The sequence below is a fragment of the Rousettus aegyptiacus genome, unplaced genomic scaffold, assembly GCF_014176215.1.
Source record: "Rousettus aegyptiacus isolate mRouAeg1 unplaced genomic scaffold, mRouAeg1.p scaffold_m13_p_18, whole genome shotgun sequence".
Taxonomy (NCBI): domain Eukaryota; kingdom Metazoa; phylum Chordata; class Mammalia; order Chiroptera; family Pteropodidae; genus Rousettus; species Rousettus aegyptiacus.
In genome coordinates, this window is record NW_023416293.1 from 15,491,871 (window position 1) to 15,517,493 (window position 25,623).

Below are 25,623 nucleotides of genomic sequence, written 5' to 3' on the forward strand. Positions count from 1 at the left end.
GGATTTGTCCTGCGATAAGGTCATCCTGCGCTGCCCTTTACTGCTTTTGCCTTTTCCCCCCACTGGCGCCCGGACTGGTCGAGTCCTGCATGTATTTCAGAATTCGGAGGCTGATGTGTTAGCCACTAGTCTCAGGTTATTTAAATGTGAATGAACACGACTTAAAGCCATTCGGTGTCCGTCACGTGGCCCATTCGTGGGCCACTCAGTGGCTGCCTGCGGCTGGCAGCTGCCTCGCCAGACGGCCGGCCCCGGGGCCACGGAGCACGGGGTCCCCACACCGCTGCCGGCCCGGGCCACGGAGCACGGGGTCCCCACGCCGCTGCCGGCCCCGGGCCACGGAGCACGGGGTCCCCACGCCGCTGCCGGCCCCGGGCCGCGGGGCACGGGGTCCCCATGGCACTGCCGGTCGAGGGCCACGGAGCACGGGGTCCCCACGGCACTGCCGGTCGAGGGCCACGGAGCACGGGGTCCCCACGCCGCTGCCGGCCCCGGGCCACGGAGCACGGGGTCCCCACGGCACTGCCGGTCGAGGGCCACGGAGCACGGGGTCCCCACGCCGCTGCCGGCCCCGGGGCCACGGAGCACGGGGTCCCCACGCCGCTGCCGGCCGAGGGCCACGGAGCACGGGGTCCCCACGCCGCTGCCGGCCGAGGGCCACGGAGCACGGGGTCCCCACGCCGCTGCCGGCCCCGGGCCGCGGAGCACGGGGTCCCCACGGCACTGCCGGCCGAGGGCCACGGAGCACGGGGTCCCCACGCCGCTGCCGGCCCCGGGCCACGGAGCACGGGGTCCCCACGGCACTGCCGGTCAAGGGCCACGGAGCACGGGGTCCCCACGCCGCTGCCGGCCCCGGGCCACGGAGCACGGGGTCCCCACGCCGCTGCCGGCCCCGGGCCACGGAGCACGGGGTCCCCACGCCGCTGCCGGCCGAGGGCCACGGAGCACGGGGTCCCCACGCCGCTGCCGGCCCCGGGCCACGGAGCACGGGGTCCCCACGCCGCTGCCAGCCCCGGGCCGCGGGGAGGCTCTCCCGCCGCCAGCTTGCCACTGTCACTCAGGTGTCACAGGGTCTTCTCGCACTCGAAGCCGGTCCGTCACTTCTTTTTCTGGTTCTTTTGAGGAATGAATGTTTGTGAATTTAACGGACCTTTCCCTTTTTTGGGTAGGTCTTTTTGTTTCTTTAGAAATTTCTTTCTATCCAAAGGTCATAACGATAGTCTCTTAAACGGTTCCTGTGGCTGCCTTTCGCCTCTCGCTCTTTAATGACCTGGAATCACCTTTCGTGCGTGGCGAGGCAGGGACCCCGTTCACTCTCCGCTGGGACAGCCAGCTGTCTCGGCACCGAGCGAAAAGCCCGCCCCCGCCGCGTCGCCGTGTGGCCTGTCACGGTTTGTTCCGATCACCTTTCCACTTCGCAGTCCGTTCCGGGGCAGGGTCCGTTTCCATTACCGGACGTACCGGCTGGTGCTGGGCTTGGTGGCCGCCTGCCCACGAGGTCCGACGGCCGCTCCCCAGCCCCGCCCCGCCGGCCCCCGGCTCCCGGGACAGTGCCCACCCCGCTTTCTCCCTGTTGGCCGCTCCTCCCGTCTGGCCCGTAAACTCTCGAGAAGGTCGAGCCACAGCCTTGGAGCCGCGTCTCCTGTCTGTGTTCTTAGCGGGTGAGCACGTCTCTCGGGGCGGGTCCGACCCACACCGGAGAGTTCTGGTGGGGCTTCCGGACCTTCTGAAGAGCGAGGAGCAGAGCGTCAGCGCACGCCCCTCGACACCGGGCGGGGTGTCTGGCCCTCGCTGCTGCCGCCCGCCCACGGGAGCGGCAACGTCGGAGCGGACCGGCGGCACCCGAAACCCACCTGGGCTCCAGACTTCGTTACCGAACCAATGAATTTCCTTATTTTTAAAACCATTTCTGGCCCCGTTGGCATCGAGCGCACGAGCACAGCCCCCAGTGAGCATGGCGGCCCAGGCCCCCCGAGGGCGCCCCACGTTCCCACGCAGATCCCTCACAACCCCTCACGCTGGACAGGTCCTGCCCCCACCACCGCACGGCTCACGCCGGACACGTGGGTCACCCAGGACCCCCCCACTACGACAACCAGACAAACCCGCCTCTGAAACACTCCCGCGACTCTGTCTCCCCTGCGGCCCGCCCAGTCCCTGTCGCCCTCCTCTCTCGGGACAGCCGTGGCCTTACTCTCACAGTCGGTCCCTCACAGCTGCCACTGGTTTCTGAAAACCCAGGAAGGGGTTCACTTTGTCTAGGGGACGACGGGGCGGGGGCAGCGGGTGGGCCAACGGTCCCTCGCTACACAACGGCCCCAACCTTCACGGGCTTGAAACGACACTGAACGTCTGTTTGTTTGTGTGGGCTGGCCATCTGGTCAGACACCGCCGCCTGGACACCGGCCCGGGCACAGGCTCAGCGGAGGGCCCGGCTGGGCAGGGGCGGCGCCCGGGCTCAGTCGCTTGGCCGGTGGCAGGCGTCGGGTCCTCACGGCTGTGGCCGCAGGATGCTCTCTGTTCACCGTGCAGAGCCTGCCCCAGCTCGCAGCCCGGCCCCTGTAAACGCGACGTCTGCTCTCACGCATCCGCGGGCTCCGGGGTCCCCACCCACCGGGGTCAAAGCAGACTCCAGACGGCGCCCAGAGCCCCGCCAACTGCCGACCCAGCACACTGCACCGCAGGCCATAGCCGAGGGCGCCACGTCCCTCCCGTCCGGGGTCTGGCGGTCCTCGCCTGCGCTGTGCCCGGCCACCGCCTCCTTGCTCTCCGGGTCCCGGCGGAAGCGTGATCCCCGCTGGGGGGCCTCCGAATGCCCTGCATCGGGTCCGGGGGTGCATCCCCCCACGGCGTCCGGCGCAGCGCTCACGCGTAACGGGCGCGTGCGGCTGGCGCCTGCCCCCTTCCCAACCACAGACGCAGCCCGGCAGCACACCAGGCCTGTGTTCCCACACACGGACACTCACGGACTTAACGCAGCAAGACTTTCAGGAATGTCAATCGTAAGAAAGTAGAAAAGTTGTGCTTTAATAGGTCAAACTGACGAGGAACGCCGCATTCCTCAAATTCTGTGACGAAATCTTCTATTTACAACAAAGCAGTCTCAGAACCATGTGGCTGCTGTGTAGGTGCCAAGAGGAAGTGGGTGCAGGCCGGGCACGGACTTAACGGGCTCTTTTCTAAAACATGCAACTGAAAGACAAGTTCGAGTACAGACTGCTTTAATCCACGTACTTAAACACCAATCGGGGCAATAGCAAAATTAGAAGCCAAAACATTTTTAATGCACAAATAAAACAAATGAAAAGCTAGTAATCGTATCCTCAGAAGCTGGATCTCGAACATAAAACCTTTAAATTGTTTCCTGTTTTGTCTCCACTCATTTTCCTGTACCCTAATTTTCTCTTCCTTCTGGCCAGGCTCCTGCTAAATCCAGACTACAGTCGGATCGGTCAGTCTAAGGAATTTCCCCCACCTCATCCGCACTGCAGAGGTTTATCCCCGTGGGTCAGAACGACAGCGCATCCTGAAGTTTCTCTATTCCGCGTCGGCCGAGGGCAGATCCCACACAGCGTTCCCGGGGCCGAGACGGTGGGATTGCCAGCCCTGTTCTCGTCGAAGATGAAGCGCGGCAGGGGGCCACCTGGGCGCCTCGAGGACACACACGCACAGTGTGGCTAAGATCTGGGGGAGTCGGGAGGGGCACCCCATAAAGTCCAAGCACCCCAAGTTAAAATTTAGTTCACAAAAGAAAGAGCGGACTGTGCGGGTCCCGGAGAGCTGGGCCGGCCACCGCGAAGCACACGCCTGCGGGGCAGCGCGGGGCTGGCCGGCCCCGTCCACGCGGCGCCTGACCAGCAAGCGCGGAACCTGCCCACCCGCCCACACCGGCGACACTTCTGCTTCCTGGAATGATTCAATTTGCGGATTTCATTCTTCCTGGCAGTGTGCCATGGGCCCTGACGTCAGAATTCATTTATTATAGGTGACACATGTCAGGGTCCGAGGCTTTAACTGCAGACTGTGTGGAGGGGGTGCTGTCTGGCCGAGCTGCCCAAGGACCCTTCTCACGATGACTAAGAAACAGTTTCTATGATTTAGCACCTTAGGCTCAAGTAAAAAAAAGATTGCCATAGGATTCTAGCGTCTTCCTATTTAATTTCCTGATACTTCTGGCGTCCTCGCCAGAAAATTGTGTATTGAAGTACATTTTAAAAATTCTGGCATCATTTAAATCTTTGAATGAGTCCTGTGTCTAGAATTGCTCAGTAAATAGTGTGAGTTAAGTAAACAGCACAGTTCTCAGGCCCTTTTGGGGTTTCAGAATGGGGTCTTTAAGGAAAACTGAAGCAAGGTTTCACCAAATAACTCTAGATACAAAAAACATGCTGTCTCGGGCTCGTGGTCAGCAATCCTGGGCGCCCCACAGCGCTGAATGCCGGTGGCCACGCGTGGGCCACGAGGCACTGTGACCACGGTGAGCCGGACCGCACACGCGGGCGGAGCAGGGCACACCCCGCGCTCCCGCGGGCCAGAGCTGGGGGTCGCCCTGAGACAGGGAGCTGCAGCCACCGCCGGGCAGATCACACCCACTCACCTCACATTTTAAATGAGATGCCCCCCCCCCCTTTTTGGTGGAAACTAAATACGTTTTAATAGAAAACAATACAAAATAACTCTTTTCAGAAAACAAAAATATTTAATCCTTTTCCCACAAATCAGAACTTGCTCCATCCTCCAAGCAGTTTCGGACGCATGCACAGGACTCCTGTTTGCTTCCCAGAGTGTCTGCTTATGCGGGCGGCGGGCCGGACAGCCTCGCGGGGAAAGATGCTGAAAAAGCCACATCTTCGGGAAAGCGCTCGTTTGGAGATTTGACATTTTCTAAGCCTAACTTTTGACTTATCGCTTCCAATTATTTTCACTTCTTTAGCACAGCCTGTCCTGTCGGGGGAGAGAATTGCTAACAGCAGTGCAGCCACCGTCACCGCCGGGACCCGGGGCCGTCTCCACCGAGCCTGCCCGCTTCCAGGAACGGGTCGGCGGCAGGGACCCCCCCGTCACCCAGAAACCTTGCCTCTCTCCCGGGACACTGCTTCCGAACTCCGAGCTCCCGGAGCCTCAAGCTGACCGCCGGGGCCGGGCGCTGCCGCCGCCGGCTCTCCCGTTCTCAGCAATGACAAATACTATAATTACAATGACGATACTAAAAATCCTGTTCTCTGCAGTGAGGAGAGGAGGGACTCTGGCCAGGGCGAGGCCCGCGCCCTCTCCCGGGCCCCTTGGGCTAGGGACCGTGCCCGCGACCCCGCGGCGCCCGCAACCCCGCAGCAAGCGCGGGCTCTCGCGGGCCCTCGACACAGACGGGCGCGGCTCGCACGGGGTCACAGTGGGGTCTCAGCGGGACGCGCCACCCCAACACGCTGGAGTCGTGTGCGCCCGTCACCCGCCCTCCCCCCAGTCCGTTGACATCTGGGGGCCGAGCGGGGCTGGCGCGCGGGGCGAGTGTGCGGGGCGGGGTCAGTGCTCCTGGCCCTCCTGCGTGACCCCGGTCACCAGCAGCAGGTTGCAGGCCATGAACTGCACGCTCAGGACGTTGCTCATCTGGCCGGTGTAGACGCCCACGAGCTCGCCCGAGGAGCCGTCGGCGGGCGCGCTGCAGCCCGCGCCCCGGATGTCCCACACGCGCACCGAGTTGTCCATGGAGGCGGACGCGACCAGGCTGCTGTCCGGGCTGAACGTGAGGCTGGTGATGTTGTCCGTGTGGCCCCGCAGCTCCTTGTAGAGGGTGCCCGAGGCCAGGTCCCACAGCTTCAGGCGCTGGTCCTCGCCGGCGGACGCCAGGTACTTGCCGCTGGGCGAGAAGGCGAGCGCCAGCACGGGCCCACGGTGGCCGGTGAACAGCCGCACAGAGCTGCCCTGCTGCGCGCTCCAGAGCCGGACCGTCTTGTCGCTGGAGCCCGTGGCCAGGTAGTTGGAGTTGGGGTGGAACCGCACGCAGTCCACGTCCGCCAGGTGCCCCGCGTAGATCCGCAGCGGGTACGTCCGGTCGAAGGACCACAGCCGGGCTGTGCGGTCGTGCGAGCCGCTGGCAAAGTACAGGCTGTAGGGGCTGACGTCCAGGTCCCACACCGGGTAGGCGTGGCCCTGGTACAGCACGGTGTTGGTGAGGCTGCCGAGGTCCCAGTACCGGATGGACATGTCCTCGGAGCAGGAGAGCAGGCCCGCGCCGTCGGCCAGGAAGCGCGTGCTGTACACGGGCCCGCAGTGGCCCCGCAGCACGGCCATCTCCGCGCCCGCCGCGTCGTCCTCCTCCTGGCAGCGCCGCGGGGCGGCAAGGAGACAAGAAAGACAGGTTTAGTGGTCCGGCCGGAACGGGACCGCGGGCGGGCGCCCTGCCCAGGGCCTCGGGGAAACAAGGGGGGAGGGAAGAGGAACTAACAAGGGGAACAAAAGACGCAGAAGATGAGAAGGGGAAGGGCGACGGGGACTCAGACAGACGAGGCCACCGACCACGCTGCCCTGCGCCTCGCTCCCAGGCCACACGGCGGGGCAGGGAGCTGCGTGCGGCCTTCCCCGGCACCCGCGGGGTCCCTCCCGAGCTCCGCCCAGCGCGGGCACCCTCGCCCGCGGCGAGTCCTGCAGGCGCCACTCGGCAGGACGCGGTCCCACTGCACGACCACGGTGGACCGTGGGCCAAATGAGCCCGGGCGCGTCAGAACTACGGGTGGCCAGGGAGGGGCGCGTATCAACACAGCACGCGCGGACCCCGTGGCTGGCCCAAGCTGCAGGCGCCCACTGCAGACGGAGACAGAGTTCTCCGCTGACTCCCAGGAGGGTCAGACACCGTCCCAAAGCACCAGCAGACGCGGATCCAGATAGGCCCAGGCAGAGCCAGGCGACCCGCGCGGCTCCCAGGACCAGCGTCCGTGTGGCGACGGCCCCGGGAGAGAAGGCGCCCCTGTCCCCGCAGGCACACGCCCTCGGGCGGGCCCCCGACACCGCAGCGGCTCCCACCCTGGAATTCGCGATCCGCAACGGGCTTTAGCGAGACGCGGGCGGAACGAGGCACGAGGGCTCCTAAACCCGCCGGCTCTGCGTAGAAAGGAGCTTTGCGGACACGGGGGAAGGCCCCCCTTTGACTTCTGCTGGAAAACCGTTAAATTCCTAGTGAAGCAGACGCCGCCACAGAGGATGCACGCGATGCGTGTGCACACGGCTCGGTCGCTGCGGGCCGACCGCGCAGCCCCGCGGCCGAGCGCGGCCCCCGGTGTCCCCGAGGCTGTCAGCGACCCGCCTCTCGACGAGGTCAGCGAGGACCCTCTGCAGGGCCAGGTCACCGCCCTGGGGCCGGCCTGTCCCCACCTCCCTGGGGCGCCCGGCTGGGAGCTCAGGGACGGGTGGAGGCGGGCGCACCGCGTCAGGCTGGCGCGGGCCGAGGGCCGTGACGATGGCTGCCCCGAGCCCGCAGAAAGGCGCCTGGCTGATGTGACAGGCCGAGGGACGGGGAAACCCACACGTCCCTGCTGGACGCCACTGCCCACTCTTTGCCAGGACCCCGGCTGCGGCCCGAGTCCCACAAGGGGAGGACGCTGCGAACTAGCCCCTGGGTCGCGCGTGCGCAGCTCCACCGACAGGACAAAGTCCCAGGGCCCTGACAACAGACGGGGCCCCCAAACACGGGCGCGTCCCCCCGGGGCTCTGTACTCGAAGAGTGTTCGTGTAATGATACAGCACATCACACGTGCCACAAAACGTGCATAAAACAAATTTAAAAAGCAGCATGAACAGATCTTCGATACTGTCTGATGCAACTGTCACTCGTGGACGCTGCTTTAGACTGCGGAGCCCCGGGAAGCTCGGCTGGGCATGGACGCCTGTCCCCGGACGGCATGTCTCGAGGCTCGGAGCGTGTGCCCATCTGCCCTAGACCAGGAGCACGGGGTCTGGGACCGCAGAGGCTACGGGGCAGAGCCGCAAGCCCAGTCCGAGGCAGCAATACCGGTAGACAAAGTTTCACGCTGAGGACCTTCCGGTTACTGTTTCTGGTTCTAAAAACTGATTCAGTCGCCCATCATAAAGGTCGCTCCTGCAAGTGCGCAAGTCGACGGTTTGTGGTGCATTCAGAGCTGTGTGACCGTCACCACCACGTGGGAACACGACATCTTCGTCACCTCGGAAACCTGTGCCCACTGGCGGTCACGGCCCCGCCCCCGCCCCAGCCCCTGGCGGGAACGGAGCCGCTGTGTGTGCCCGCGGATCGGCCCACTCCAGACGCTCCCGCGGAGGGGACGGCAGCGCGTGGCCCCCGGTGACCGGCCCCCGCCCGGCACCGCCGCAGGGTCCGCCCGCCGCGGCAGCAACACTCGTCACGCGACCCGGGCCCTCTCTAGGGCCGAGCGACGTTCCACCGTGTGGAGAGCTCGCGCTCTGTCCGTCCGCTAATGGCTGACGCACGTCTGGGCTGTGAGCATGCCTCGGCTCTTACGGATAAGCCTTCTGTGCCTCCGTGCACAAGCTTTCCCGTGGACGCACGATTTCGATGCTCCTGCTTACGCGTCGACGCGTGGAACCGCCGAGCCTGGCCGTGGCTCTGAGCGCCTCGCCCCCTGACCGAGGCCACGGCCACTGCTTCCCGGAGACCGGAGCGGAGGCCGCGGACGGGCGTCCGCCCCGGTCTGCGCGGCACTTCCGCGCCCTGTCGCCTCCCTGGTCCAGGCGCTTCGCCATTCACCTTCTACCTGCAGGGCTTCGGCGGGCGCGTGATCGTGACCTTTGTGTCCAAGGTCTAGATTTTAGCTGTGAATTCCACGAGGAAAGAAAAAGTTCCACTTCACTGAAGAGACACTAACCTGCCAGCACTAATTTATACCTTTTGCTTTTCCCCAAACGCTCTGTCGGAAAACAAAAAACCCGACTTTGCCGCAGCCGCTGTGACAAAACGGGGCAGGAATCTCCAACAGGAAGCGGGGGCGGGGGCACCTTTGGCTCTGAAGCCAAAGCAGAGCGCGGCTGGCCCTCGGGGGGGCAGAGGCCGGGAGGCCGCGGCGCTGGGCGGCCCTGCAGGTGGACGGCGGCCCCCGGGCACAGCGGTCACCCTCGCGGCCCCGGCAGCGGCGCCGGCCGGGCCGTGGCCGGGTCCCGTGACATGGCGGCCCCTCGCCGCTGCCGGCCGGACCCCCGACTCCAGCCAGCTCACCCCCCACTTCTGGTCTCTGCACGCGCGTCTGGATGCCTGGGGACCGTTTTCACTCTCAACGTTTTTTATTTTAGTCTAACGTTTTTTCCATCTTTGCATGTCTTTTTTTTTTTTTTTAAAAGCCTACAGCACCCGGTCTTCCCAGGTGGTCTCCCATCCAAGGACTAACCAGGCCCGACCTTGCTCAGCTTCCGAGGTCAGATATTGGGCTCGTTCACGGTGGCGTGGCCGGGGACCGTGGACCGCGGCTCCACTGGGGTGCGCACCCAGGACCTTCTGCGTGGAAAGCGGACATGCTGACCGCGACGCTGCGGAGCCACGCCCCGCCTCTGTCTTGCTATCTACCTTCATGTTAGTTTTTAACACCTGGAATGATCCCCAAACTCTCTACCATCAAAGCTAATAAGGTCAGTAGAGATCCACGCTTTTTGGGGTTACAGACACCTGCAGGTAAATTACGGCAGCGTCTCTCAGCTGCACGTGATGAGCCCCAAAGGCCGACACTGCCTCCAAGGAAAAGAGAAATTTCACAATTCAAATACGTGTGCACTGAGAAGTATTTCAAAAGTTCTGTGAAATTCTAGAAGCCAAAGTGTGTACACTGGAATTTAGTCTCTTCACCCATCATAACAAACTCCTTTAATCATCCTGTCGCAGTCGCAAGAAACAAAAATTCAAAGGACGTGCAAACTGGAAGGTGAACGAGAAAACAGGAAAGAGAAAAACGAGCTTAATTTGTGCAAAGAAGTTCCTCATGTCCCACCGGCAGCTCGGAATTAACTCGGGCGGTTTTTAGCACTCTTTTAATTTTTTACCCCCGTGCAAAGACTTTTCCATGTGAAGTCAGCTGAGGCACAGCTACGCCTGGACCTCGGAGGTGACGCGGCAACATTCCCGCCCTCGGCTTTGTGGTGCCGCCCCAGGCAGGGGCGTCACCTGTGGGAAGTTCAACCCCCGACCCCTTCGCCCACAGGGACCCAGAGCTCAGGCCACGCGGCCCGCCCTGTCAGCGACTGTGCCCAGGCAAAGCGAACGAGGCCACCACACTGACTGGAGGATGAACGTTGACTCCGCGCTCCGGCACTGCCCAGGAGGGCGTCTGGAACGCAAGCCAGAGGACTCAGCGACACTGGCGGGTCCCGTCCACTGCGGACGGGACTGGAAAACGGGCCCCGTGTTTGCCACAACTCACCCTACTGTCCTCAGTGTCTGCACGAAGGTCCACACTCACACGGGTGCTCACAGTCACGCACTCACACGCGGACGCCCGCACGCGCGCCCACTCTCCCCACAAACCTCGGCATCAGCCGCTGGCCTTGGACGAGGCGCCGCGAGGCCGTCCGGTCACAGCGACCGTCCCGCACACTCACGCACCGCGTTTCGGGGGTTGAGAACGGGGCGCGCCCTCGGCGGCCGCGGGGCGGGCGCGGAGCACGGGGGTCCTACCTGGTCCTCCAGGACGTCGCAGGCCAGGCGGACGCGGGACACGTCCACCGCGTGGGCCGCCGGCGCCAGCTTCTTGGCGCGCAGGCTCCACAGCTTGATGCACGAGTTGTCGAAGCCGGCGGCCAGCAGCTTGCTGTCGGCGGAGACCTCGGCGGTGTTGAGCTGCTGCTCCGTGTTGTGGAAGGCGTAGAAGCAGACGGTGGTGAGCGAGGGCGGGCCGTCGCGCACGCGCCGGATGCTGTCCTGCAGGGCCTCCAGCGCGGCCTCGCTGTGCAGCAGCGGCGCGGGCACGTCGGCCGGCTCCAGGCCGCCCTCACCCCGCGGCGCGCCGCCCGCGTACAGCTGGTAGCCGGTGCGCGCGGCCGGCTGCACGTCCAGGTGGATGTGCAGGGCCAGCACCTTGCAGAGCGCGGCGTTGTTGTCGCTCTGCAGGAAGCGCGCCAGGAAGTGGTAGCTGTCCTCGCGCAGGCGCACCGCGTACTTGTGGTCCAGGAAGGCGCGCAGCTGCGGGTTGCCCAGCACGTCCTGCGCGGTCTGCGCGCCGCGCAGCTGCTCCACCACGGCCTTCTGGCCCGCGTGCTGCAGGAACAGGCCGTGGAAGCGGCTGAAGAAGCTGTCGGCCGTGCCCTTCGGGCTGCCCTGCACCAGGCTGAGGTGGAGGTAGACGAAGAGGGGGTAGAGCAGCGGCATCACGTCGTGGCTGAGCCGGGAGTCGGACTCTGCAAGGCAGCAGGGAGGGCCTGACCGGGGGGGGGGCCCGCGGGGACCGCACGGCCCTGGAGCCCGCCGCGCCCCACGGCACGGCGCTGCTCAGGGCTCACCGCACGTGGCCCCCGCACGCACCCCACCGTACCCCAACATAGCCCACCACACGGAGCCCCCCGCAGCCCCACAGCCAGACCCTGGAGCCCAGCGGCCTGTGCGCCGGAGGCCGACGGGAGCCAGGGCTCCCGCCAGCGGCTCTGTCAAAACATCGGTGCTCTTGGGCCTGTGCCATCCCAGGCACACTCGGCGACACTGAGCCTCACAGAAACCCTGGAGCTGGACTGTAGTTTCCACAGAGCGAACACCGGTGAGCTGGGACCGTGTGCACAGCTATGCGGCCTCGCGACTCTGGTTCTGCTCTGTGCCTCCTTCTGGAACCCACCACCCACAGACACATCGACGCCCTCACGTCCATGGCGCCCGGGCTGGCATGTCCCAACACCACGAAGACTGCACTCGTCCACCACGGCCCCGTCTGCCGGGCCCTCACTGGAAACCTCCTCTCCGGCAGTGACAAGGTACAAACGAGACACCTCGCTCCACTGCGCCTGGACCACCGACCAACCTGACGCTTCAACACCATGAAACTAGGTGACAAAGGCTGAAACACGTCGGCCTGTAACTGTCGCGGCTCAGCAGCAGCCCGGGGGGGAGCTGGCGCCCTCCCTGCCACACGCGGCTCCACGCCGGTCTGCGGGTGCGCCCACCACACTCCAACGTGAGGTGCACGGCACGGCTCCAGCTCTCGGCCCTCCCGTGTGAGCTTAGCTCCCAACGCGGACGAAGGACCGCAAGCCGCAGCTCGCCTCGTGCTCCGGAAAACACCTGCCCGTCTGATTCGGTCGCCTACTCTTCAGAGGCCTGGGGCACACAGAAATGCTCCAGGAAAGGCAGTCTGCAAGGTCAATGCACACGCTCACCCCTCCCCAGGGACGGGCGACCAACGGATTAAAGAGCTAAATTACAGACGAGAGAGCCGACAGCTTCTTCAGTCTAGAAGCAAGACACGAACTGCAGGGAAAGGCTGACGGGCCACAATCTACCGACATGTAAAGTTCCAGGAGAACGGAACAGAAATGAAAATAAAGAAGGTGCCACGTTTCAGGGGACAAAGCGCACCTTCAAACACAGGGTCAGACGGCAAGGAAACACCCGGGCCCGAGAGAGACAGGCGGACGGCTCTGCGGCAGGAAAAGCGCGCCGGCGGCCCGCGTACACCGGGCGTCTCCCTCGCGTGCGGGCCTGGCCCGTCCCCGCCACCGGCGAGCGGGAGACACCTGCTGCTGAGAAGTAGCAGCCACGTTTAAGACACCAAGTAAGGTCACTCTAAAAGCTGATATAAAAGTTTTCAAACCACTTAAAGGCGCGAAAACATCGATAATTAAAACATCTCCAAAGTCCTGCTCACCTCATGATGGAATCCTCACAAATTCAGTCTTTTTCTATCCTTATCAGAGATGGAAGCAGCTGATCACTGTTCTGAGCTATTAACGTTCACACAACAAGAGGGTCTTAATGAGTTTCCTCTTTTCCGCTTTAAAAGCTTTAAACGTAACAAGACTTTTTCATTATTGTAACTATTTAACAGACTAGTTACTACTTGCGAATTTCATCACTGTGAGACTGATAAGACACCCTCTCTAGGCTTTTACTTTGTAACCTTTACTTCTTGTAACGTTTTGGCCACTTTCCCCAACTACAGAATACAGGAAACGTGGGTTCTTTACATGAAAACAGTAACCATTGTGAGGGCCAGTGTAGAATTAAGGCATCTCTAACTGTGTGTATAACTAGATACGTTAGGTTCACATACCGGCACCTCATATACGTCTTTGCCATTAAAAACGACTAACCCAACAGCTGCTTAAATTGGGACAGAAAAGTAACACAACTTCCAAGAGTCTTCACTCTAATTTCCCGCTCACCCACACATGCTCCTCACTGCCGACCCTCTGAGGGCGGCGAGAGCTTGAATTTCTCCCACCTCGAGTGTGTTTATGTGAAGGAAGCTGCAGCCAAGGCTTCGATTAATGGCTGGAGCCAGCGTGGTCCCCGGCCTCCTCGTCACGTCACATACGAGGAGCCAAAGGCCCCATGGAGACGAAGGGACTCCTTTTTTTTAAGAGACTGATTTTAAAAGTCACCAGCGAGTCGGGAGCAGTGGTCGGAACACACGCCTGCGACTGGGCGGTCACCGCGCCCCCCGCAAACGGCCCAACGACAACTCGGGGTGTCTGTCTTGCTGACTCCCGGGCTTCTGCCTTGCACTGCGGGCACCGGGGGACAGCGCAGTCCGCGCTGCACGACGCCATCCCCGGTGACAGCGACGCGCATCTCAGACATGCCGCCCGAAGGAAGCGTCTCCACACGCGTCGACGCCACCGCCACGGCCGATCAGGGGAACGCCGGGGCCCCGCAGGCTTCACCCCCTGGCGCCTCGCCCTCGGAACCCCAACAGACCATGCGTCTGGCTGGCGGCGCGGGCCGAGGGGAGCCCCGTCCCCCGCGCGGCGGGCAGGCCGGCGGCACTCACCAGTGAGGAAGTTCCGCAGCCGCGCGAACTGCGCCTCGTACTGCTGGGGCTCGGCCTGGCAGGGCGCCGCGGACACCGTGTTGGCACAGCCGGACTCGGCCTGGACTGAGGACGAGAAGACACGCGGATGGGGTGGGGGCAGGGCGTCAGCCCGGCGGGCGGAGGGCGGGTGGGGGCCGGGACGCGGCGCCCAGGTCGACCCGCCAGGCTGACGGCCCGCGCCCAGGGAGACGGCGGGGGGGGGGGGGCAGGCCCGGGATGAGCGCGCGGACAGGTGGACCCCCGCGCCCGCTCTGGAAGCGCCGGGCCCCCCGACGTCCTCCAGAGACCGGCCTCGCGCCAGGCTGTGCACCCCCGTGCCGGCTCGCAGCACCCCTCGGCCGCGAAACGCAGGTTCTCGGCCCGGAGATGCTCTCGAGCCCTGACTCTGGGCGGCGTGCTCCCGCTGCGGCCCCCCGCGCCCCACTGCCGGGGGCTCCCTCGACCTTCACCCCGCCACGCTCCCTCGGCTTCACTGTCGTGGATTTAAACCTCCTCTTTTTCTGGTCCTCCGAACGCCCTTTCCTTTCCCTAGGCGATGGCGGTTTGGAAGTTCCCTTCTCACTGTCTGCTGCCCGGAGCCGCTTCCCTCTCTGCTTCTTACAGTGGGTGGATCAGATCCTCCCAGGGCCCGACAGCCCCCAGCTGTCGGCACAGGGCTGAGGCGGGGCACACTCTCCCACCCGGGGGACCTGGGTGAGGGGCCCCCGCGCCAGCGTCCTCCGGCCCGAGGGCAGGAGGCTGGCATCGTAGTGCTGAGCACGATCACGCGCTGGGCCTCCGCTCCGCACGCTATGATTTCTGGAAGGGGAAACGAGCCCCGACCTTGCTGCGGGGGCGGGGGGGAAGGGCCCGAGAGAAGCCGTCTTCAGCGACAACCTGATGTGACGCGGGTGATTAGCGCAGCAGGACTGAGGGGCCCACAGCAAGGGGAACAGGGCTGAGGACACAGGGACCTCGCGAGAATGCGGGGGGCGGGGGGGGGACAGCTGGCAGCAGCAGGGGGCGCTGAAGGCCACGCGTGGAGCCCCCGCCCCCTCGCCCTGGCCGCCAGTCGCTCACCAAGCCCCCCGGACCCCAAAGTCTCACCTCTGCTGTCACCGCTGCCCTGACTCAGGCTGTCCTCCCCGGACACTTCGCTAGCCTCCCGGGGTCAATCAGGGCCTTCCCCAGTCAGCCCCCGACCCCCCGCTGACTGCCAGTGAGTCCAGTCACCACTGGCTGGCCGACTGCACGCCAGGAGCCGTGAGGCCCCGGGGAAGCCGCCCCTGACCTGCCAGAACCTGAGGCCACCCCCCAGAACTTACACCCCACCACGCCCGGTTTCTCTGCCTCACGCCAACGACGGCTCCGGGGGGCGGATGGACTCCCAGCTACGCCTGGGCCGACACCGGCTCCAGGGGCCAGGATGGGCGTCAGCACCAGCCTGCGGCGGATGTCCTGGGATTGCTCGCAGAATGAAGACACCGCCGCCTCAGCCACTCGGCCGACAGAGACCCCGGGACGGCGTCAGGCGAGGCTCGCATGTCCTGGTGCTCTCCCAGGAGACACGGCGGCTCCCCTCGGGGACCATGGTGCCAGAACCACGACAGCTCAGGGCAGGATGTTCCGGAAGCCGTTACAGAGCACGCGCCTGCTGCCAGCACGGACCTGCTGTCCCTGGCTCTGGCGAGCACGGGACGGCAGGGGACCATGAATGCACATCGGGGCTGTGACCGCGACTCTGCGGCCTGCCGCTGCCCTGCAGGGGACGAGCCTGTTCCCAGCCCGTCACCAGACCCTTTCTCTCCTCGTCCATGACACAGCAAGGTCTGCGGGGGGCAGGACGCAGGCAGGCGCCTGCTCCAGCCTCCCCCACAGTCGCAGAGGGTCGGGGACCGCTGTCGGGGGCAGCCTCTCTTCCCTACGGCAACTCACAGCCCTGAACGCGGCATGTCTGGGTCCCTGGCCATGACAGGAAAGAGGGGGCCGAGGTGGCACCATCGCCGAACGCGCCCGGGGCGGCAAGGTGGGGACGCCGAGCGGGCGGGGCGGGCGCCCCACGCACCCCGGACGCCCGAGGTGCAGCTCCTGCAGGGTCAGGACACGAAGTCACCCCAGGTGATGGTGTCCTGCGGACATCTGCACTCACAAAACGGCTAAGGAACAATTACGCGGGCTCGCGACTAATTAAAAAATAAATAAGTGAAAGAATCCAATTTCAAAACAAAGAACACAAATCAAAAACGTAAAAAGCCTCAAGAACACGCTCTGTCGCGGTATCCGTGGCCCCTGACAAACGTGCTGGATCCCAGCGAACCCGACCCCTGCGAGGCTCGGGGATGCGGAGGCGCAGGGTGACGTGTGCGGAGGAAGAGGCGTGGCGTCTGCGCAGGGCCCGCAGGGAGGTGGCCCGCGCCCCGCTGTCCGGCGCCCCACGCTCACCCGCGAGACTGGCCGCCATCTCCTCAGGAGTCTGTGACAGCCGCAGCCCCGGCTTCAGGGGACCGTCGGAGTCCACGTACTGGCGGCGTTTGAGGTAGCAGGCCACCGCCATCTGGATCTGCTCCGTGCGTACTCGTTTCATGACCTGGGGACAGAGCACAGACCGTGAGGGCCACCAGCCCCGGAGACAAGGAGCCGCGGGCCCGCGAGGTGCAGGGTGCGGCCCCCGAACCGCCGGCCCCGTGCCCTCTCCCACCTTCTCCACCTCCCCAGACAACACAGCCCGTCGTGGACAATCGGGACGTCAACAGCTGACCCCACGTCACCCAAACTCCACTCGACGCCAAGATGCCGGTCGGCCCCCCGGGACCCTGCACTGGCAATGCTGACGGGGCAGACGAGGCCAGGTGACGCCCAGGCCTCAGGTCCCCCCGCCTGCTCTGGGAGACGGTGTGACTCGGCAGCCGGCAGGTGGAGGCGGCCCCAACTCGGGGCCTGGAAACCCAGCAACGGGACCGCGCGGCGTGCAGACCGAGGCGCCGCCAGCGCCGAGCCAGGGCCCGGGCCACACCACTCACAACGTAACCGTGAGCACAGAAAGGCCACAGTGTGCTGAGAGGCTGTGTGTGTCAGAAAACGCCCCACGGATTCTTGTAAGGGAGGAAAGGAAGACGGAAGAAGTGTTCACAGGGGTCACTCGAGCTCATCTGAGGGCCCCCCCCCCCCCCCCCGCGAAACCACGACCTTCCCTGACCCCTGGATTAGCCAGAGCGGCAGGGCTCCCGTCATGTCAGAACGCGGCGTCCGCTCTGGAGCGCACGCGATGTCCACACGAGTGACGGTCCCTAGCAAGGGAACGATCTCAAATCGAAGGTTCCCATTTCAGGGCCGGAAGGTCTGCTTCGATGACCCACCTGGATGTATTTTTCAGTTCTGGTTACACGCACTGGCCTTCTTCGTGATTGTCTCCATTTTTTTTAAGATTTAAAATGCCCCTCTTTCCAGAAATCTGTTATTTTTTTTCTTTGAACCTTTAAATACATATATATATTTGTATCTAATTTTTATCCATTTGTATGTTTTTAGTGCCAGACTCGTGGTGAAGAACCAAATGAACCTTTTACCCAGAGACGGTGGCCAACACTGTTCCCAAATCACCTGCAAACGACCTCCCTGAACTGACGCGTGCAGCGCCTTGGACACACTCTGCAGACCCCCTTCTCGGCTGGCGACACACGCGGTCACACGGAAGCTGGGTGCTAGGGCGCCACGGGCGAGTCAGGCTGTGTGTGGAGAGACCGCGTGACCCACGCGCGTCACGTCCGGATGCCTACGACAGCACAACGCCCCGTAAAACGGAGGTGCGCGGGGCCCGGCACGGCCCCAGCTCTGCGGCACGGCGTGCCCCCGCTTGGTTCTGCCATGTGAGCTTTTCACTGTGCTGATGACTGTGATTATTTCTCAACGAAGGTGTTTAATTCCTGACCTCAGGGTTCTGATGCTCCTGTGCTCAGCAGTCACCTGCCCATCATGAAGACAGAGAACTGTTTCTCTGTGGTTACTAATTAATACACATCACTGTATCAGTTTGTACCAGGCAGGCTGCAGGGTTCTCTGACCCCGCCACACGTGAGAATCTTGTGTGCGTGTGCATGGATTCTGACTCAATGTTATGGTCAGAAAAAAAAAATTAAACGCATACAGACTGACAGCGCTGCGGGGTCCCGGTCTGGCCCGGAGTCAGGACTAGTCCATCCGATGAGCCCTGCGCCCCGTCCCCAGCTAGAGCGGCTTCTCATCTGACTTCAAGAGCTCACAGTCTCCAAACTCTTCCTCAGCATCTCGATTCCTTGTATTTTAGCTGAGACTAAAACTTTTCCAGATTTCCTGCCGCCAATCTCTTGTTGCCATGGGGATGCAGGCTGGTATCCACGTGAGTCCCAGTGTTCTAAATAAGACAGGATGAGCGAGCACCTCTAACGGGGGAAAACGGGCAGGCGGGAGACAAAACTGGCGGAGCCGAGACCCTGCGGCGGCCCTTCTGGGAGCGGGACGGGGGAGGGGAGTGAGGAGGGCTAGCGGAAAGGAGAACGACCACGGCAAACACCGGCCACATTTGCTGCTGCTGGGAACTAGTTTGTACACAAGAATCCTAACGAGTCTGCCCACGTCGGGTGCCCCAAACGGCAGCTTCCCCGGACCCAAACCTCCATTTCTGACAAGGGACCGTCCCTGAGGTGGGCGAGGGGCCTGCTGGGGGCCCGAGGACCAAACCGGCAGGGACGCTGCCCTGGGGCCCCCTTCACGGTCAGAGGCGTGATCCACTGACCTGACTGGCTCTGAGGCCAACGGCACGAATTTCAGGGGAAACAAATGATTAATGGAAAGACTTCTGCAGAGCAGGCAGCCCCTCCCTGGCTGGTCTCTGTGGTACCAACGTCCACGGAAGGGCCCAGCGACAGCCACAACCGCCTTAAAACAGACCCGTCTTGCGAGAGCGCCGGACACGAGGCCGACACCGCGATTTCTGGTTACCTGCTTAGGTTTTCCTCATGATTATGAAAACCTTTTAAATTTACACTGAGTTTGGATATAACTACCTTCGCTAAAATTCCAGGATGTCTCATGATGTTGTTTACATAAAATAGCTTAACTTTAAAAGGTAAAATGGATGACCGCGTACCTTCCTCTTTACGCCACGTCATCAGTGTTTCTGGAACTGACCACGAGGGTTCTGACATGGAGCTCTCCTACAGCCACGACTGCCTGCTGCTCAACTAACAGCTCGACTAACGCTGACCTAAGTTGCTGTACAAAACCAGGACGGGCTTATTTTCTGGGCCCAAAGTAACAACCGTGCAGGAAAAGGTACAGCCACGTTCTTAACATTTAACCACAGGAACGGGACACGAAGTCGCACGGAGGCCAGGCGCGGGCCGCAGCTGAGCGAATCCCTACCCTCCTCACTGCGCCCCGACGCCTCGCGCGCCGCTCAGACCCGCACAGTGGCGGGGTGGGTGCTCCGCGGGCGAAGGGCTGGCCGAGCCTGTGAAATGCCAACAGTCCTGTAGGGACAGCGTCCCCAGATCTAGGGGGGCAGCTTGGAGTACAGATGAGCTCAGAAGAGACCCAGCAAACTCACCAGCGCCGTATCAAATTGGCTCCCCAAATGACTGGCAGTGAGGGTTTTCGGGGGTTGTTTTTAAAGTAAATATATTTTTCCCATTGTAAATTTCTGCTTAAAACAGATCAAGAGTTGTTATTTTTTGTTAAATGTATGTGGTGTGGCGTGCCTCCCGGGCGCTCACGTCAGCGGTCCTTTTATTGCAGTAATCAGAACGGGTCAGTATCGCCTCTGCGGGGCCTAAAACGTAAGCTCTGCGCTCACCCAAGTCTGTGAGGTCGCAGACCACGGAAAACCAGCCGGGCGCGCCAGTCCTGGGCCAGTCCACACCTCGTGCTTTAAGATCAGGGCGGCCTTTCACATTCGACCTCCGCTCAGACACAGACGACAGGTACCTCTGAGCTGGAGGCCGCGCTCCTCACGGCGCGGGAGGAGGGCTCGGCGCTGCGGCTCGGGGGGGAGTGGAAGCCGAAGGGCTTCGCTTGTTTCTGAAGCAGGAATCACACACCCAGGCGGACAGAAGCCACCGATTCGCTCCAACCGCCGCCGGCCCCCCGTGACGCCCCGACGTCTCCGCTCCCTCCAGCCCCCGCCCCAGCCGCTCCGGGCCACACTGTCGCCTCGCCGGTGGCCCGCTGCCGCCGCACAGGGCCACTCACTAAGCCCTGGCATCCTCACCTCCTGCCAACCCCGACGGCCGCCGTCCACACCGCCCTACGGGCCTCCTTCCCTGGAACGCCCCCGCTCGGCGGCACCTCGCGTCCCCAGCGCCACGGCGCCGCTCCAAGGCGGACGCGGTCTGCAGCTCTCGCCCCTGAAAGGCCTGTCCCCCGGGATGCCGCGAACACCGCCCCTCACTGTGCTCCGAGCCCCGACCCCCGGAGCTGTCCCGTGACGCCATCGGCCACCGCTGGGGCAGAAGGCCCGGCCACCTCCCCCCGGAGCTGTCCCGTGACGCCATCGGCCACCGCTGGGGCAGAAGGCCCGGCCACCTCCCCCCGGAGCTGTCCCGTGACGCCATCGGCCACCGCTGGGGCAGAAGGCCCGGCCACCTCCCCCCGGAGCTGTCCCGTGACGCCATCGGCCACCGCTGGGGCAGAAGGCCCGGCCACCTCCCCCCGGAGCTGTCCCGTGACGCCATCGGCCACCGCTGGGCAGAAGGCCCGGCCCACCTCCCCCCGGAGCTGTCCCGTGACGCAATCGGCCACCGCTGGGGCAGAAGGCCGGCCACCTCCCCCCGGAGCTGTCCCGTGACGCCATCGGCCACCGCTGGGGCAGAAGGCCCGGCCACCTCCCCCCGGAGCTGTCCCGTGACGCCATCGGCCACCGCTGGGGCAGAAGGCCCGGCCACCTCCCCCCGGAGCTGTCCCGTGACGCCATCGGCCACCGCTGGGGCAGAAGGCCCGGCCACCTCCCCCCGGAGCTGTCCCGTGACGCCATCGGCCACCGCTGGGGCAGAAGGCCCGGCCACCTCCCCCCGGAGCTGTCCGTGACGGCCATCGGCCACCGCTGGGGCAGAAGGCCCCGGCCACTCCCCCCGGAGCTGTCCCGTGACGCCATCGCCACCGCTGGGGCAGAAGGCCCGGCCACCTCCCCCCGAGCTGTCCCGTGACGCCATCGGCCACCGCTGGGCAGAAGGCCCGGCCACCTCCCCCCGGAGCTGTCCCGTGACGCCATCGGCCACCGCTGGGGCAGAAGGCCCGGCCACCTCCCCCCGGAGCTGTCCCGTGACGCCATCGGCCACCGCTGGGGCAGAAGGCCCGGCCACCTCCCCCCGGAGCTGTCCCGTGACGCCATCGGCCACCGCTGGGGCAGAAGGCCCGGCCACCTCCTCACGGCGCTGTCGCCCGGTCGCTTCTCCATCGCTGCTGCCGCTGCACACGCCACGCTGGCGCCCCCTCCGGCCCCACCTCCCGCCACCCTTTAGAAGCAGCCCGAGGACACACAAACCTGCCGCGGCTGCTCCCAAGCTCAAGACCCCCCCCCCCCCGCCGTCCCCAGTCCCCGGTGGCCCAGGAGGATGGAGAGGACCCTAGAACACGGCTTTCTGATCTGAGAAACCCGCGTCAAACACAAAGCATGCACGTCGAAACCCGCGTGCAAAGCGTTTCGACGTCGCAAAGGAGATGGGCGCGTTTGCGACAGAGGAAGAGGATGCTCTGCCCTGAGCCGCGGGGAAGGCGTCCTCCACGCGCATCCTCTGCGACGTGGGGTCGGCTGCGCAGGCGAGGGTCCGGAGATGCTCTGTGACATTAGAGCGTGCGCGTGCGCGCCTACCCTCGCTCCTGAGAGCGGAGAGAAGGACCTTCCCCTGCCCATTGCAGGACAGTCCCACCCTGCGGGCCTTTCCGCACGGACGAAGGGCTGTGCGCGTGCGCTGTGCAGCCGGGCGGCCGCCCTGCCCGCGGGGCTCCTGCCGCCGAGGCACTGAGTCTAAGCCTCGCGCAGATCGCACGGCGGCCGCGCCGGAAGGCACAGCGCGGGGCGGGTGCTACGCTGGACACGCGCATCAGCGTCTCAGCCTGAAAGTGGTGACGCTTCTGATGACTAAGTCACCAAACCTCCAAACCCCAGGACTGTTCGTGAAAAGAGTGACCTTTCCCCAATAACAGACAGTGCAAGTTACTGAGACACAGGCAGACTCCGTCGCGCCTTCCCGGAAGGGCGTCCGACGAGATCGCTAAACGGAGACTCGGGAGCGGAAGTCCTCTGTGGTGTGTTCTAAACCTCAGCCTTTAAACCTTCTTAAAGTTGGAAAATGAGAAGGGAAAGGGAATCGGCTTCAGCAGAGCAACAGAGTGCCACTTAATTTCTTTAAAATGTCCAAACCAAAGATAAGCTCAAAGCTAAGACATCCTTACCTCCGCAATGAGAAAACGGAAAATAAAATTTAACTTAAAACAAACCTTTTAGGCTTGTAAATAAAAGATTCAACTGTCAGCTTATAATCTTTAGCGTATTAATTTACATGCCTCTGTTTAAAAACATACTGCATGAGGCAGCACACATGGATTCAAGAAATGGCTTTCCTCCGACTCTTCACTTACGCACTCAACATCAGGGTCTCTGTGGCCACTATCAAATCCCGTTGTCCAGAGCACGGCGCCTTCTCACCTCCCAAGTCGGCTATGGCAGAGCACTTGCTGGAGCCGCACGCGACGCCCTCACTGGAAGTCTCCCGCCGCCACCGACAGCCGCGCCGGGGGCCGGACTGCTTCCCCCACCGCCAACAGTGTTGACTGTACAAACGCCCCGAGCGGCATCGAGACCCGGGTTGTTTTAGCCAACATATCTTTCCCAAACAGCACCTTGTTGTTGGAAATAGAGAGAGTGGCCCGGCAGGAGACACCTGAACGATCGGGGCGTCTTGTTTTTAGAGGCCCCCTCGCCTTAGAAGCGTATTCACTATACTCCTCAAGACGCCTTTGCAGAGGCCCAAAGCCCCTCTGGGGCCACGCAGACCCAAGGCTGTGGGGACCAGTGGCTGGGTGCTCCCTCTTCCAGCCCAGTCTCTCCGGGCTGCAGGGACTCTTTCCAGGAAGCCAATTCGCTGTCATCTGTGCTCCGCTTAGAAACTTTCCCCTGCTCCCACCAGTGTGGAGGACAAAAATTCAGTCTTCACTGTGTCATTTCAAGATTACTCTGACCCGCCTCCACGAACCTCACGGTGGGCGCCACCCCGCCTTCTCGCCTCAGGGGCTTTGGTCAACACACCACCGTTAACTGAAGGCACCCCACACCGGCACCCCAACCTGGCTCAGCGAAACCCAGCCCTTGCGTCTCGGCCCAGCTGAGCCACCTCTTCCTCGCACACGGCCCCCTCCACCCAGGACCCAGGGACAAGCCTCGATCACACCACCTGTTCGGTACATTACCATCACAAACACCCCACACCTGCTGAGTGCACGCCACTGCTCAGGACCGTTTTCGAGCGCTCCTCCTTTACACTCATGGTAACCCTACGAGCTGGGTGGGAAAGGTGAGGCCTGAGGAAGCCACACGATGTGCCCGAAGTGCCACACGGGGACTCAGGCCCCTAGGCTGCAGGTCTGAGCCTCACCCTCCGTGTCCTGCTGCTCAAAGTTCTACCTTAGGTCAGGGGCTTCTGGGGACACAACTGGGAAGGCCTACCAGACACTCGTGGAGAGAGGGACCAGGACAGTCACTACCCGAGAAGCTGTCTGTCACATGGAGAGGCTGGAAACTTCCAGCACTGTCCACTGAGCAACGCTGGCCTAGCAGAGAGTCCCCAGGGCTCCCGTGCCTCTAATGCGAGTGGCCAAGCACAGAACCCCCCGTCTCTATAGACCTCCTTCACAGGTTTGCAAAAATAAAAACCAAAGAAACCAGTGATGAGCAATTAGGCGAGGCCTTTACGTAGTTTCAGTGACAGAGGCACAAAAACCTCACATTTAGAGGCAGGAGCAACGAAGCTACCCCAAAACACACTGCCCTGATTTATCATTGATCACGAAGAGACGTGCTCAAGGGGATACCACCTTCTGGTTTTCTAGTTTAATGCTGATTTTCAAGGCAGGATGATTTTGTAATTCATAAAGGCAGTCTAAGTTAGCATGCTTCACACTTAGCACGAAAAATTTAGGCCTAACAAGATACCTAGAAGCATTTCGACCAACAGGAAATCAAAATATTTACAGAGGGCTTTCAACGCCAGACATTTTCACATACATGATTCCTTTCTGGGGCCCTTTAAGCGCTCAAGCGTTTAAGTTACCACGCCTGACTCCGTAAACATAAGAGGAAACCAAGGCTCAGAGGTTACAAACAGTTACATAGTTTCAAGCTCAGGCCTCTGTACTCACTCAGCCCCATGCGCTCCTCGAGTTCCTCCAAGCTTACAGTACAGGTGCGGCGGCGCCGGGGCGCGGGCCCACGCCCACTTTCAGGCCCCGCGGCGACCAGGAGGGGAGCGGCGGCGGCTTCGCCCTCCCCCACCCCACGACTCAGGTCTAAGACACTTGTATCACCCAACCGAAGCCGAACTGCGCGCTTACCGTTCTCCGGGCGCAGCACCCACATGCTCGTTGGCGGGACTTACCCTTCCCAGACTTCAATCTCCAAGGTCAGGTTTGGTGAATTGAGGTCGAGCGCCGCGAGGGACGGGCACACTTACCTTCCGATCCTAGACCCGTACGCGCTGCGAGGTCCGCATTACGAGGACACTTCGCTACTGATGGGGACCCGCACAAAGCCTCCCTGCGCGCCGCTTCCGCCACGTCGAAAGCGACGCCGCGGTTCCGACCACCCACTCGCCCGGACCGGCGCGTCGCCGAGCACGTTTCCGAGCCTTGGGGCGCGGCGGTGCCGCCCAGGCGCGCGGCCCGCGGCGCTGTCAGGAGCCAGGCCGCGGGGAAACCGCCCCGGAGGCGGGCGGCGGCGTCGCCCAACAGCCGCCCCGAGGCGAGGGCGCAGCCCCCCTGGCACACGCAGGGGTCGGTTTCACGCCCATCACCACGGGCACCACGTGCGAAGTCTAATCTCGAGTTCGGCCAAAGACATTTCCTCTTCCCGTAAACGGGAGCGGGGTCCGGGGCCGGCCGCGCCTGGCCGCCCGGCGCCCTTCGCGGCGCCACCCGGGACTCGGAGGCCGCCGCGCGCGCCCCGCCCCCACCGCCCGCCTGCGGGAGCTGCGGCGCGCGCCCCGGCCCGGCCCGGCCGCGCCCCCGGCCCCCCGCCCCGCCCGGCCGCGCGCCCCCGGCCCCCGCCCCGCCCAGTCCGCGCCCCGGCCCCCGCCCCGGCCCCCCCGCCCCGGCACGGCCGCGCCCCCGACCCCCGGCCGCGCCCCTGGCCCCCGGACCCCCCCGCCCCCGGCCCCCGGCCCGGCCCCCGGTCCCGGGCCCCCGCCCCCCGCCGCCCGCGCGCGGCCGCGCCCCGCGCCCCCGCCCGGCGCCCCGCGCTCACTGAACATCCCCGGCGGCTCCGGCTCCTCCCGCCGCCGCCGCCGCCGCCGCCGCCGCCGCCGCAGGGCTCCGCGCCGACGGCCGGCTCAGCCGAGCCCCCGCGCCCCGCGCCCCGCCGCCCCCGCCGCGGCCCTGGGCGGCCGCCCCATGACTGACGGACGCGGAGCGGGCC

At 63.8% G+C, this 25,623-nt stretch overlaps 1 protein-coding gene across 3 annotated transcripts; it reads right to left on the minus strand.

Moving 5' to 3' along the window:
- Positions 1-3,204: 3,204 nt before the first annotated feature.
- TAF5L (TATA-box binding protein associated factor 5 like) lies at positions 3,205-25,607 on the minus strand. Of its 3 annotated transcripts, none has more exons than XM_016163433.2 (5): positions 25,453-25,607; positions 16,407-16,551; positions 13,944-14,048; positions 10,646-11,364; positions 3,205-6,315 (listed from the first exon to the last, which is right to left on the minus strand). In XM_016163433.2, the coding sequence occupies exons 2-5, from the start codon at positions 16,546-16,548 to the stop codon at positions 5,521-5,523; spliced, it is 1,761 nt and encodes a 586-aa protein (XP_016018919.1). In that variant the 5' UTR covers positions 16,549-16,551; positions 25,453-25,607; the 3' UTR covers positions 3,205-5,520. The 3 variants fall into 3 exon arrangements, with proteins under 3 accessions (XP_016018919.1, XP_016018920.1, XP_036091442.1); XM_016163434.2 differs by lacking the exon at positions 25,453-25,607 and adding an exon at positions 24,665-25,123; XM_036235549.1 differs by lacking the exons at positions 13,944-14,048; positions 25,453-25,607 and having other exon boundaries at positions 16,407-20,675.
- Positions 25,608-25,623: the final 16 nt, after the last annotated feature.